General features: G+C 41.8%; 1 protein-coding gene across 2 annotated transcripts in view; it reads left to right on the forward strand.

The window, feature by feature from the left end:
- The window catches only part of LOC110965409 (striatin-like), a 35,566-nt gene that overhangs the window by 17,302 nt on the left and 4,157 nt on the right, over positions 1-14,107 (forward strand). For both annotated transcript variants that reach the window (XM_051946268.1, XM_051946269.1), the window contains exons 7-14: positions 461-608; positions 3,255-3,368; positions 6,631-6,774; positions 6,856-6,992; positions 9,965-10,140; positions 12,193-12,240; positions 12,443-12,564; positions 13,144-13,311. In XM_051946268.1, the coding sequence (XP_051802228.1) occupies positions 461-608; positions 3,255-3,368; positions 6,631-6,774; positions 6,856-6,992; positions 9,965-10,140; positions 12,193-12,240; positions 12,443-12,564; positions 13,144-13,311 (1,057 nt within the window). The remainder of the gene's footprint in view (positions 1-460; positions 609-3,254; positions 3,369-6,630; positions 6,775-6,855; positions 6,993-9,964; positions 10,141-12,192; positions 12,241-12,442; positions 12,565-13,143; positions 13,312-14,107) is intronic.

A 14,107-nucleotide genomic window follows, 5' to 3' on the forward strand; every position in this document is an offset into this window, starting at 1 on the left:
AACGAGGCTACAGTTAGAGAAGTGACCAAAATGAGACTACAATGAGAGAAGTGACCAAAATGAGACTACAATGAGAGAAGTGACCAAAATGAGGCTACAATGAGAGAAGTGACCAAAATGAGGCTACAATGAGAGAAGTGACCAAAATGAGACTACAATGAGAGAAGTGACCAAAATGAGGCTACAATGAGAGAGAAGTGACCAAAATGAGACTACAATGAGAGAGAAGTGACCAAAATGAGACTACCATGAGAGAAGTGACCAAAACGAGGCTACAATGAGAGAAGTGACCAAAATGAGACTACAATGAGAGAGAAGTGACCAAAATGAGACTACAATGAGAGAAAATGAGGGACGGTGACCAAACTGGACCCAACCTCTGGCACACGTTGTGGAAGAATCTATTTTCATAAATTAAAAACCGTCTTCCTGCTGACAGTCCTGTTTTTTTTCCACCCAGATGGTGAGGAAGAAGCAGTCGTCCACTCCGTCCTCCACCACGTCCGACCTCAGCGACGACCCCGACACCGAGGAGGCCCTGAAGGGCTTCGACTTCCTGGCGAGTCCAGACGAGTTGGACGGGTCTCCAGAGTCCAGCGGGGAGTGGGGTGAGTCAGTGTTAATGAAGAGCAGTCACTCCAGAACAACCTTTAACTGTTGAGATAATTTAAATTGTCAAAATAAGCTTTTGGTCTGTCAGACATGTTTCATTTTCATTTTTTAGTCAAGTTTCATGTTTTTTTTGGCCAAATTTTAATTCCTTTGGCATCTTTTTTGGTCATTTTTCTCGTTTTTGTGTCATTTTAGACATTCTGAGTTGTTTTGTCAATTTCTGAGTTATTTAGGAGACATTAAAAATTATTTGAGAACAATTTTGAATCATTTTGTAGAAGTTTCAAAGAATTTTGGATATTGGATGCTTTTTGAGTCATTTTGACAGTTTTGAAGTAATTTACAACATATTTTAAATCGATTTGGGCAATTTTTGACTAATTTGGGACGTGTTTCAAGTTATTTTGGACATTTAGAGTCACTTTGACCATTTTTTCAGTCAATTTGGACGTGTTTCAACGTATTTAGAAAAGGTTGGAATAATTTTTGACCAACACTGAGTAATTTTGGACATTCTGTGCCATTTTAGCCATTTTTTGAGTCATTTAGGACATGTTTCAAGATATTTCATACAGCTTTTTTGTGATTTTTGGATGATTTTCAAATCATTTTGGATGAATTTTTTTCATCATATTGATCATTTTAATCTTTATTAAGTTGTTTACAACATGTATCAAATCAATTTGGGCAACTTTTGAGTCGTTTAGGTCGTGTTTGAAGTTATTTTGGACATTCTGCATCATTTTTAAAATCCATTTTTTGAGTAATTTAGGGCATGTTTCAAAATATTTTGCATGTTTTTTTTAAGTCATTTTGGACATTTTTTTTGTCATATCGGTCATTTTGATCATCAGTAGTACTACTCAGTGGAAAGTTTTTTTCTTCCATCTCCATTTTGTTTGCTTTCAAATGATCTTCACATTGTCACTGTTCTTATTTTACACTCCTAAAGAACACATCCTCACCATATGAGACCTTTATATGAGACTCTAGGAAATGAGTTTGAATTAATGAGATTAGATTTGATGTCTTTGGTGGAAAAAAGCAATTTATAGAGCAGAAAATTCTGCAAAGTTCAGGTCAGGGTCAGCTCCAGGTTCAACACTCCATGGTCCAGACCGCTGCAGGTTTCTGCTCACATCGTGGAGAAGCCAGAGAGACGAGGTTCCCTCTGAACCGTGTTCTGGGTTCGATGCTCACAGAAACAGCCGCTTAGATGCAGTCTGTGTTTGGCTGCAGTTATGAAACAGATTTGTCATCCGTCTTTCTGTTTGAGCCCACGCCGCCTCCAGCTGGCCGCCAGGAGGAGGATGGGAGTCGTTCTTTCTCTCGGTTTATTTTTATCACCGTTTAAACAAATCCTCTCTGAGGCGAGCAGCTTCTCCAGCTTTGATTACTGACGTAGCTCCTCAGTTTATCGTTGAATCATTAAACCCACAGAGCACAGATTATCTACTGAAGCACAAAGTCATCCAGTGGACCAGATTGGACCCCCTGGAGGGCTGGTTTTGGCCCGTGGGCCGCTTGTTTGACACCCCTGCTGTAAAACAAAGGGGAACATTTGGAGTTTGGTTAGAAATAACTACTGTGCTCTGGTTTTACTGATATCAGGAGAAATGACACCAACAGAGCAGCAGTTCATGGAGGATCAGCTCTGAGGATTCTCTCTGATCTTTGGCTTTATGCTGTAGTTGGGAGAATTTTAGATTATAGAACAATATGGAGACAACTAGTTTGTGCTGCCAAGTCAAAATAGACAATATCTAATCCTGACCAGAGAGTTCTGATCCATCTGCCTCCTACAGCATCTGTCTGTCTGAAGATAGTTTGGGATTCCAAGGAAGCACTTTAGAAAAAGGAAAGAGTCCCTTTTTGTTGGCTTGGATTCTCTGCTATGTCGATGGTACTGACGTTGATCTCGCTGTACGTTTTAATCTTCCACAGTCTATTTAATTTCAATTCATTTATAAATTCCAATTCAGATTGTCTCAAGATGCTTTACAGAGTAAATTAAAAAAATGTAGAAAAACAAGTTAACTCAAAGGTGATGCAGGAATCAATTAGACACTCTCTGAAATGAACAAGATCAGACGTTTTGCAGATGATGTTAGAATGTATGTTTTTAATATTGATCGTGAAAAGTCTCTGTTTCAGTGACGTGGTAAAAGATGCATCAGTATGCATGCTCTGTTTTTTCTTCTGTAAATAAGCTGAAAATAATATGAAAAAAAACACAGCCAGGACTTTTAAAAGTTCAGATTTTCTTCATGTTTTCAGCCAAAACCACCTTGAGGACTGAAGGGACGAGGGTTTATTCATTCTGTCCGTTAACAAGTTTCAGTTTTATTCCGATTCTTTCCCTCGTTGGCTCATTTCTCTCTTCTTTTTTTTTTTTGCTGTTCGTCATTTTGTGTGAACTGTAGTCACTCAGCCACTGCTAAGAAACGCCAAATGTCACTTCTTTTTTTGTGTCAGATATTATATTTTTGGCTTTCATTTAAGGGTTTAAAGGTTGGACATGTGTTTGGAACATTAAAGCTTCTACTGCAGTCGTCTAGATAAGTTTTCAGGTCCTCAGCAGCTTCTTAATCCACCTTCCTCCTCCTCCTCCTCCTCCTCCTCTTCCTCCTGTCGGCCTGTAGAGAAGGAAGACCAGCCTCCTCTGGGGGACCTGGCCTGGGACGTGGACCAGGGACTCATCGCCCAGCTCAAGGAGCAGTACCGGAAGGAACGCAAGGGCAAGAAAGGGGTGAAGAGTAAGTCCTCTCTGCTGTTTGTCCACCGACATTAATCAGCCTCAGATCCATATTTCTACTGAAATCCAGTCTTTGGTCCTTATTTCTCCAACGTCTGAGGCTCTAACATCAGTAGAATCTGATGGTTAAAGTTTGACCAGACAAGGTTCCAGTTTTTAGATGTTTAGATTTAATGTTGACGTGGACTCATTTTAACAACATATGAGGATGATTGCATATCAACATGAAGCAGCTCTGCACACGGAACACCAACATGTAGACCTCCATGAATACGTAGACCTCTATGAACACCTACACCATTATGAACACTTAGACCTCTATGAAAACCCAGACCATTATGAACACCTAGACCATTATGAACACCTAGACCTCTATGAAAACCCAGACCATTATGAACACCTAGACCTCTATGAAAACCCAGACCATTATGAACACCTAGACCATTATGAACACCTAGACCTCTATGAAAACCTAGACCATTATGAACACCTAGACCATTATGAACACCTAGACCATTATGAACACCTAGACCTCTATGAAAACCCAGACCATTATGAACACCTAGACCTCTATGAACACCTAGACCTCTATGAACACCTAGACCATTATGAACACGTAGACCTCTATGAACACGTAGACCTCTATGAACACGTAGACCTCTATGAACACCTAGACCTCTGTGAACATCTAGACCTCTATGAACATCTATACCTCTATGAACACCTAGACCTCTGTGAACACCTTGACCTCTGTGAACACCTAGACCTCTGTGAACACGTAGACCTCTATGAACACGTGGACCTCTATGAACACGTGGACCTCTATGAACACCTTGACCTCTGTGAACACCTAGACCTCTATGAACACCTAGACCTCTGTGAACACCTAGACCTCTGTGAACACCTAGACCTCTGTGAACACCTAGACCTCTATGAACAGCTAGACCTCTGTGAACATCTAGACCTCTATGAACACCTAGACCTCTATGAACATCTAGACCTCTATGAACACCTAGACCTCTATGAACATCTAGACCTCTGTGAACATCTAGACCTCTATGAACACCTAGACCTCTGTGAACATCTAGACCTCTGTGAACATCTAGACCTCTGTGAACATCTAGACCTCTATGAACACCTAGACCTCTATGAACAGCTAGACCTCTGTGAACACCTAGACCTCTGTGAACACCTAGACCTCTATGAACACCTAGACCTCTATGAACACCTAGACCTCTATGAACATCTAGACCTCTATGAACATCTAGACCTCTGTGAACACCTAGACCTCTATGAACACCTAGACCTCTATGAACTCCAGGTTCTGGTTCCTATCAATGAGTCCATGTCAATATTTACTCTGAACATGTAAAAACTGGAACCTTGTCAAACATTCGACGCATCAAATTCTACTGATGTCAAAGTTTTTCACTTTCTCCAGACTTTAAGAGTAAATAATTAAAAGTTTGTTCTCTCCTGGAGACACTAAACTAATATTGCTTGAAAGTTGTGAACGTTTTTGTGTTTTAAAATACCAATAGTTGAGGACGGTGTCTTGTTCTGGAGCCGTTCGATCGTTCAGATCTGCTGAGTCGTGTCCTCACCACATCTCACGGCTGTCAGAATTCATTTTATGGACACACTGAACCCTTAAAGTGCTTTCTAAGGTCTTTCTGAGGTGAAAATATGCTCTGAGGATATCTGAAATTCTCACTATTGAGCGGAGCAGCAGTGAAATCGGCGAAGAAGAAACTCTTTGGTTTCTCTGCTTTGTCAGATTTTTATTCCTCATACAGCTTTAAAAGGGTTTTTGTGTCGCTCTCTGTAAAACCTCCCTCCTTCCTGTCTCTGTGTCCTCATTCTTTTCTGGTTTTGTCTTTTTTGAGTAAAGCCTCGAGCCTCGTTTCCTGAAACATGAACTGAAACCCGTCTTTACTTAAAACAAGTCCTGAGTGCAGAAGATCCTAACAGGACGGTAGAAACGTCTGAAGAACCACACTGAGGAGTCACATTTATTCATGGAGTATTTTCTACTCGGCGCAGACGTCTGTTCAGGTGGTCCAGGTCTCGTGGGTCTTTAGTGTTTCATGAAGAATCAGAGACTGGAGGTTGAATCTCCTCGTGACATGGAGCTAAAACTACAATCAGTAACTTCTAATTCAACATTATCTGTAAACTCAGCCTGAGGAGGCAGAATTCCATCATTCTGACCAGTTTAAGCTTCATCTGAGGCTCTAAAATGGACAAGGTTGACCTGAATTAAAGATACCTGCAAGTAGAATTAAACTGTAAACAGCTCAGATTGAACCTACAACCAGTAGGAACCAGTAGGAACCAGTAGGAACCAGTAGGGACCAGTAGGAACCAGTAGGGACCAGTAGGGACCAGTAGGGACCAGTAGGAACCAGTAGGAACCAGTAGGGACCAGTAGGGACCAGTAGGGACCAGTAGGGACCAGTAGGAACCAGTAGGGACCAGTAGGGACCAGTAGGGACCAGTAGGAACTGTAGATATCTGCAGTGAGGAACACATGAAAGGTAGAAGTTGGTTCTGAAATAATGTCTGACATGTTCTTTCTGACTGACTGAAGTCTAGATTTGTGCAGTAAAGCTTCAGTCTGACTCCAGTTGAAGGTAAAAGAAGCTCGTTTTCAGACTTTAAAGATCTAAAGGTCTGAATGTTGTGGTTCCTTTAATTTACCAGCGTTCTGTAGTATCTTCACGTCTCTGCTTCCTGACGGTTTCCTTTGGTCCCTGCAGCTCCACAAACGTCCCAAAGCAGCGTTCCGATAAATCCACGCCGCAGCTGTTTCTGTATTTTAGTGTGAAAACTCAGTATGAGGTGGATTGAGCTGTTTGAGTTTCTGTTAGGACTGTTTGTTTCTTCAAAATCATTCAGAAACTGTCCAGAATGTCTCAATATTTGACTAAAATGTCTCGAGATTAATATTTAATGACTCAAAATGTGTTTTAATGTCATGCAAAATTTGTCTAGAATCGCAAAAACTTTCTAAAATCAGTCAAACTTTGTCCAGAATGACTCTAAATTTGTCTGTAAATTTGGCTAAAATTATTCTAATTTTTTCCAGAATAGCTCTTACTGGGTCCTACATCACTCACAGTTTCTCCAGAACAACAAAAATGTTCTAAAATGACTCTGAATTTGTCCAGAATTACTCTAATTTGACCCTCATGCTCCAAATATCATCTTCTGCCTCCATCCTCCTGTTTCCTCATCACGTCTTCGTCTCTTCCGTCCTCCAGGACCGAACCGGTCCAAGCTGCAGGACATGCTGGCCAACCTGCGCGACGCCGAGGATCTTCCCTCCGTGACGCCGGCCGTGACTCCGCCCACTCGGCCCAGCGTTCCCCGACTCAGCGAGCAGGAAGTGGGCCGCCCCGACGAAGGTAGCCGCCTGCCCTCGGCCTGTTGGTCCGCCTTCATCAGCAGCTCTGAGTAAACGCTGGGCTTTCTGTTTGGTTCCACAGAGGCAGCCACGTTCCTGCCGTCGGTGGGGAAGTCCTTCATCCTGGGCCGAGTGGACGAGGCCGTCTCCAATGAGCTGGGACTGGGAGAACTGGCCGGACTGACCGTCGCCAACGAGGCTGACAGCCTGGCCTACGACGTGAGTGGTCAACGAGGAAATTACTGATCTCTCTTTGGACCAATCAGAATCGTCGTGACTCTCTTTGGACCAATCAGATTTTAAATCAAAAAGATTCAAACCCTGTCCTGAACTAGATAAAGATGAAACAAAATTACATAAAAGGGTCCACAATAACTTGTAAATTGTCCAAATCTATTTAAAAGAAATGTCTAAAATAACTAAAAATTGATCCAATTAAATACATAGCCAACTTTGAGCATAGTATTATGGGATGTATCGCAGTGTGAACGGTTTAGAGTCCTAGAAACAGTCATTGGTACCTGGATGTGTTTCTGTTGTTTGTCCACAATGAGCCAGAAAAATTACCAAAATACCTCCAAGTGTTTCAGATTTTTCCAAAGTCTTCCCATAATGATTATAAAACTGTTCAGAATACCTGAAACCTTTCTGAAATTTAACTAAAACACCTTAAAGTGGTGGAAAATGACTGTGAAATTCACTAAAATGCCACAAAACTGTCCACAAATGTTCTTAACAACTCCAAAAATGAGTTAAAAATAAAGCACTGTTCCCCAAAAGAGTCCACAATAACTTCAAATTTTTTTAAACTGAGCCAGAAATTTACTAAAATACCTCCAACATATCCAAGTTGACCTGAAAGCTTCCCGAAATGACTGCAGGATTCTTCAAATTACGTAAGATTTTTCCAACATATACTGAAAAAAATTATCAAAAAAGGGTTAAAAATGGTAGAAAGTGACTCATAATTTGACTTAAATAACAAAAACCTGTTCTGAAGGATTCAAACTGTCCTGAACCACAATCACAACAAAGGATTCACAATAACTTGATTTTTTTTTTCAAAATTATCCAAAAAACAATTACCTAATTGATTTTATAATCAACTTTGATCATCAGTATTATGGGATGTATCATAGCGTGAACAGTAAAACTTCTGCAGTTGTAGTAGGATACATCCCATAATACTGATGATCAAAGCTGGTTCTAGAGAAAATGAACTGGTAGGAATGTTCTAAGTGAGATGAAACTTAAGGCCTGGAAGTAAGAAAGGAGAATGTCCCCTGAAGAAAGTTCTAGAGTAGACCTACCGACAACTGGAGAAAGTTCTAGAGCAGACCTACCGACAGCTGGAGAAAGTTCTAGAGCAGACCTACCGACAGCTGGAGAAAGTTCTAGAGTAGACCTACCGACAACTGGCGAAAGTTCTAGAGCAGACCTACCGACAGCTGGAGAAAGTTCTAGAGCAGACCTACCGACAACTGGAGAAAGTTCTAGAGCAGACCTACCGACAGCTGGAGAAAGTTCTAGAGCAGACCTACCGACAACTGGAGAAAGTTCTAGAGTAGACCTACCGACAGCTGGAGAAAGTTCTAGAGTAGACCTACCGACAACTGGAGAAAGTTCTAGAGTAGACCTACCGACAGCTGGAGAAAGTTCTAGAGCAGACCTACCGACAATTGGAGAAAATTCTAGAGTAGACCTACCGACAGCTGGAGAAAGTTCTAGAGTAGACCTACCGACAGCTGGAGAAAGTTCTAGAGCAGACCTACCGACAACTGGAGAAAGTTCTAGAGTAGACCTACCGACAGCTGGAGAAAGTTCTAGAGTAGACCTACCAACAACTGGAGAAAGTTCTAGAGTAGACCTACTGACAACTGGAGAAAGTTCTAGAGTAGACCTACCGACAGCTGGAGAAAGTTCTAGAGTAGACCTACCGACAGCTGGAGAAAGTTCTAGAGTAGACCTACCAACAACTGGAGGAAGTTCTAGAGTAGACCTACCGACAGCTGGAGAAAGTTCTAGAGTAGACCTACCGACAGCTGGAGAAAGTTCTAGAGCAGACCTACCGACAGCTGGAGAAAGTTCTAGAGTAGACCTACCAACAACTGGAGAAAGTTCTAGAGTAGACCCAGGGTTCTCACCAGGATTTTTTTTACAGCTAAACGGCAGATCGGGATGGCCCGACACGACGTTCATGCGCAATAGCCTTCATTAAATCTCGCGAGCGGCCGGCCCAGATGTCAGCCAATGAGCGTCACGCAGATGCTCTAAATGCTCGTGATTTAGGTCACTATTGACCATACATGGCATCACGGAAACAACCGAGACATGCTAATAGTAACCCTGAGATTGGAAGCGACTCTTAATTTTAGACGGGAACGGGTCAATCAACAGGAAAGTACGGCTGAGGTGGGGAGACATAAATTAACCGAGATAGGCACCCAGTCGATAAACACAAACGCACATGGCATTATCTGTCAAAATAACAGCGCAGCGGCCCTAATCACAGTGTTAACCCTTCCTGTTCGGCCCCCGACCGTGGTCAGGAAGCCCGGGGTTAACCCCCTTCACTTCCTCAGCAGCCGTAGAGGCAAAGACACAGAAGAACACTGCAGCCTTTATTGTCTATCAACAGTGGCTGAACCGCACAGTACCGCCAAACCAGCAACTACACACCTTCTCTCCTCCTCTACTGAACCGACTGCTGTCTTCCTCGCTCACGCTGCATTCAGGGTCGCTCGGACATCTCGTTCTCCCCCTCCCTCCCACACACACGCTGCTCTCTCTCCCTCTCTCATGACGGAGCCACACACTCTCATAACAGCGTAATCTTTGAAATGCACTGGCGAGAACCCTGATCTGTCAAAATAACAGCGTAGCGGACCTAATCACAGCGTAATCTTTTATAGTGACAGCGTAACGGGCTGTTACGCTGAAATGCGCTGGCGAGAACCCTGTAGACCTACTGACAACTGGAGAAAGTTCTAGAGTAGACCTACCTATCTAGAACTTTCCTGTAGGGGACATTCTTCTCGATGGACTTCAAGGACGTGGAACTCTGGAAATATTCACAGTATGAAGGTAGAACTCTGATCACTGATAAAGTTACGGTTCTGAGGAGTTTCTGGAGGGAACCTTTGTCCAGATTTGGTTGCCTCTAGATGGAATTTAAACGGTTCCTTCCCCAGATCACCAACAACAAAGACGCTCTGAGGAAAACCTGGAATCCCAAGTTCACCCTGCGGAGCCACTTTGACTCGGTCCGGAGTTTGGCGTTCCACCCGGTGGAGCCGGTTCTGGTCACGGCCTCCGAGGATCAAACCCTCAAACTGTGGAACCTGCAGAAGACGGCGCCGGCCAAAAAGTGAGACTTTACTGTTTGATATATTCTGAAGAAGTGTTGGGTCATTATTTCAGTGTTTTGTTGGTTCTTTACCCTCAGCCGGTTCCAGACTCACTCTGTGATTAATTAGGTTTAAAACATGAAACATTTTACGTCCAGATGATAGAAAAGATGGTTTTTAGACCACTTTTATTTTTAATTAAAATGTACAGCAGTGTGTAATAGCTTTCATGACTACTTTACAGTCTGCTTCATGATGATTGTAGGGATCAGTGGTGTCATCTCCAGTGTGGCCTGATGGTGGCAGTGTTGTCTGTTCTAATGGGCAAAACCAGACGGGTCACTTTAGTCGCAATAAACATGACGGAGCTCCTGGTGGCAGGTTTAATGTTCTCCAGAGTCATCAGTTTTGTACAAATGTTTGTCCAAAATAACAGATAATTTGTCCAAAATTTATCAGAAATGATTCAACATTTGTAAAGAATTACACTAAATTCCTCTCAAATCACTCCAAACCTGCCCGGAGCCTTTCAAGAATGACTCTAAATGGACCCTAAAGTATTTAAAGTTTGTGCAAAATAACCAAAATATTCTAAAGTGACTAGAAAGTTGTCCAGAATCACTCAGAACATCTCCAGAATTGCTTTAGATTTATCCAAAATTATTTAAAAAAATCATCAAAAATAAACAACTTGTTCAAAATGACTCCAAATTCATACTTAATAACTCAAAATCTGTCCAGAATGATGCAAATTTTGCTCAGAATGACTCAAAATTGATCCTAAATTACAAAAACTTTCTAGAATGAGTCAAATTGTTTCCATAATGGCTCTAAATTTATGCTAAAGAACTCTAAATTTATTTAAAATTATCTAAGAATAACCAGAATGTCTCAAAAATCTAACTAGAATGACTTCAAATTCATATTTAATGACTTATAATTTGTCCAAAATGATGTAAAATTTGTCTAGAATTATTCAAAACTTGTCTAGAATAACAAAAACTTGGCAAAATTACTCACAATGTTTCCAGAATGATTGTAAATTTAGACAAAATTATTTAAAAATTGTCCAAAATAGCCAGAATGTCTCAAATTCATCCAAAATTATGTAAAATTTCTCTAGAATGTATCTGAAGGAACTCAAATGTCTGAAATTATCCAAAACTTGTCCAGAATGTCTCAAAATGTCACTAGTGACTCCAGTTTCATATGTAGTGATTAAAACATGTTCAAAAAGATGTGAAATTTGTCCAGAATGACTCAAAATTCATCCTAAGGACTCAAAATTTGTCCAAATAAATAACATAGCTTGTCAGAAATAACAGAAACTTGTCCAGAATGATTCTAGATGAGCCCAGAATGATTCTAGTTTAGTCCGGAATGATTCTAGATGAGTCCGGAATGATTCTAGATGAGTCCAGAATGATTCTAGATGAGTCCAGAATGATTCTAGATGAGTCCGGAATGATTCTAGATTAGCCTGGAATGATTCTAGATTAGCCCGGAATGATTCGAGATGAGCCCGGAATGATTCGAGATGAGCCCGGAATGATTCGAGATGAGCCCGGAATGATTCGAGATTAGTCTGGAATGATTCTAGATGAGTCCGGAATGATTCTAGATGAGTCCAGAATGATTCTAGATTAGCCCGAAATGATTCTAGATGAGTCCGGAATGATTCTAGATGAGTCCAGAATGATTCTAGATTAGCCCGGAATGATTCGAGATGAGCCCAGAATGATTCGAGATTAGTCCGGAATGATTCTAGATGAGTCCGGAATGATTCTAGATGAGTCCAGAATGATTCGAGATGAGCCCGGAATGATTCGAGATTAGTCCGGAATGATTCTAGATGAGTCCGGAATGATTCTAGATGAGTCCGGAATGATTCTAGATTAGCCCGGAATGATTGTAGATGAGTCCAGAATGATTGTAGATGAGTCCAGAATGATTGTAGATGAGTCCAGAATGATTCTAGATTAGTCCAGAATAGCAGAAACTATACTGGTTCTGCTGCAGTATTTTCCTCTTCCAGCTGCAGTCTGACGCTGTTTGCTCTCACCTTTACCCAGGTGCGCTGCTTTAGACGTGGAGCCCATCTACACATTCAGAGCTCACAGGTAAGTTCACCTGAGGAACGTTTTCCAGCGTTAAACGGGAGCTGAGCTTATGTTCGTTAATCCTGCACACGTTCTGTTTTAATTATGAGGAAACGTTGAAAAGATTTCTGACTTCCTCGTCCGTCTCACGGCTCCAGCTGAAGGTTTAATTCTCAGAGACTTAAGGTGTTTGGGTTCTAATGAAACTGAAATGTCCGTGCAGCGGCGCCGTCCTGAGCGTCACCATGAGCTCCAGTGGTGAGCAGTGCTTCAGCGGAGGGATGGACGGAACCATTCAGAGCTGGAACACCCCCAACCCCAACATCGACCCCTACGACTCGTATGGTACGTCAAAACTCACCTGTTGGCTTCTGAAAACCAACACGGACGGAGCTTTTAGACACGTGTGCAAACCCTTGACTCAGTTTTTTTTTTAAACTCGTGCCAATTTTGTAATGAAAAATGACAAAAGTCGACCAAATAAACTCAGTCTTGCAAATTTTGTCCAAAATGACTCACAAATGTTTGAATAGATGCTGATTTTGTCCAAAATGACAAAACTAGATTAAATAGACTCAAAGTTTGTCTAAATGACTCACAAAATTGTCCAAATTCATGCAATTCTGTCCAAAATGACTCAGCAAATATCTGAAAATTTGTGCAAAATTTGCCCAAAACGACAAAACGACCAGGTAGTCTCGCAATTTGTCCAAAATGTGTAAAATTTTGTCAAAAAATTACTCAAAATTTGTCCAAAAAGACTCGATTTTTTTCCAGAATGACAGAACTAGCCCAGGTGGTCTCAGAATTTGTCCAGATTCATGCAAATTTTGTCAAAAAGTCTGTTGACCAAACGGTTTGTCCAGAGCGACTCTTCTGTCAGGACCATCAGATGTACTGTGGTGTTATCCCTTGTTGCTGTAGAACCCTCCGTCCTGAGGGGGGCGATGTGCGGTCACACCGACTCGGTGTGGGGTCTGGTCTACAGCTCGGCTCACCACCGCCTCCTCTCCTGCTCGGCCGACGGGACGGTCCGGCTGTGGAATGCCGCCGACGCCTCGCCATCTCTGGCCGTGTTCAATGATGGAGGAGGTAAGACGGAGGGAACCATCAGTAGGACCGACGATTCACCTGTCAGATGGTGAATTTTAGATCATCTACAGTCCTGGACTACAGGTTCCATCAGTAAAGTCCACGTTTGTCATCAGTCGGAGTCTCCAGTGACTCCTAGAACTCTGGATTTATGATGAAACCTTTGAAACATGAATCTTTGTCACAACAACAATCATATGTTTTGGTTCTTTCATAGATTTATTGAAGATCTTTTGGAAATATGACAAAATCTGCTACATCAGAAATGTTAATATTTGGTAAAATTTGTCCATTTTCACCTCAATTGGGTTCTTCTGGTGTCAATCTTCTCGTTTATCTGTGACTCCTCTGGACTCTATACCTACTGCCATGCATGGAGGTGGCAGTATCATTATACTTTCAGTTTAAACGACTCAAGACTGATTTAGAAAGATCACAAATGTAGTGGAACGGCACCAATTCTACAACTACATTTGTTGTCTTTCTGACTTGGTTCTTCAGGTTCTTATGGGTCTAAGTCAGGACTTTGGGGAGATCAGTCTAGAACCTTCATTCTAGAACCTTCATTCCAGCCTGATGGAACCATTTCTTTCCCACGTCTGATGTGTGTTTGGACTCATTGTCTGGTTGAAACATCCAACTGTGTCCAAGATCAACCTTCTGCTGATGGTTTTAGGTTCTCCTGAAGAATGTGGAGGTGATCCTCCTTCTTCATTATTCCATTTACTTTGTGTGAAGCTCCAGTTCCACAGAGCATGATACTGCCACCTCCATGCTTGATGGTAGGTTTGATGTT

Source organism: Acanthochromis polyacanthus, chromosome 3 (genome assembly GCF_021347895.1).
Source record: "Acanthochromis polyacanthus isolate Apoly-LR-REF ecotype Palm Island chromosome 3, KAUST_Apoly_ChrSc, whole genome shotgun sequence".
Taxonomy (NCBI): domain Eukaryota; kingdom Metazoa; phylum Chordata; class Actinopteri; family Pomacentridae; genus Acanthochromis; species Acanthochromis polyacanthus.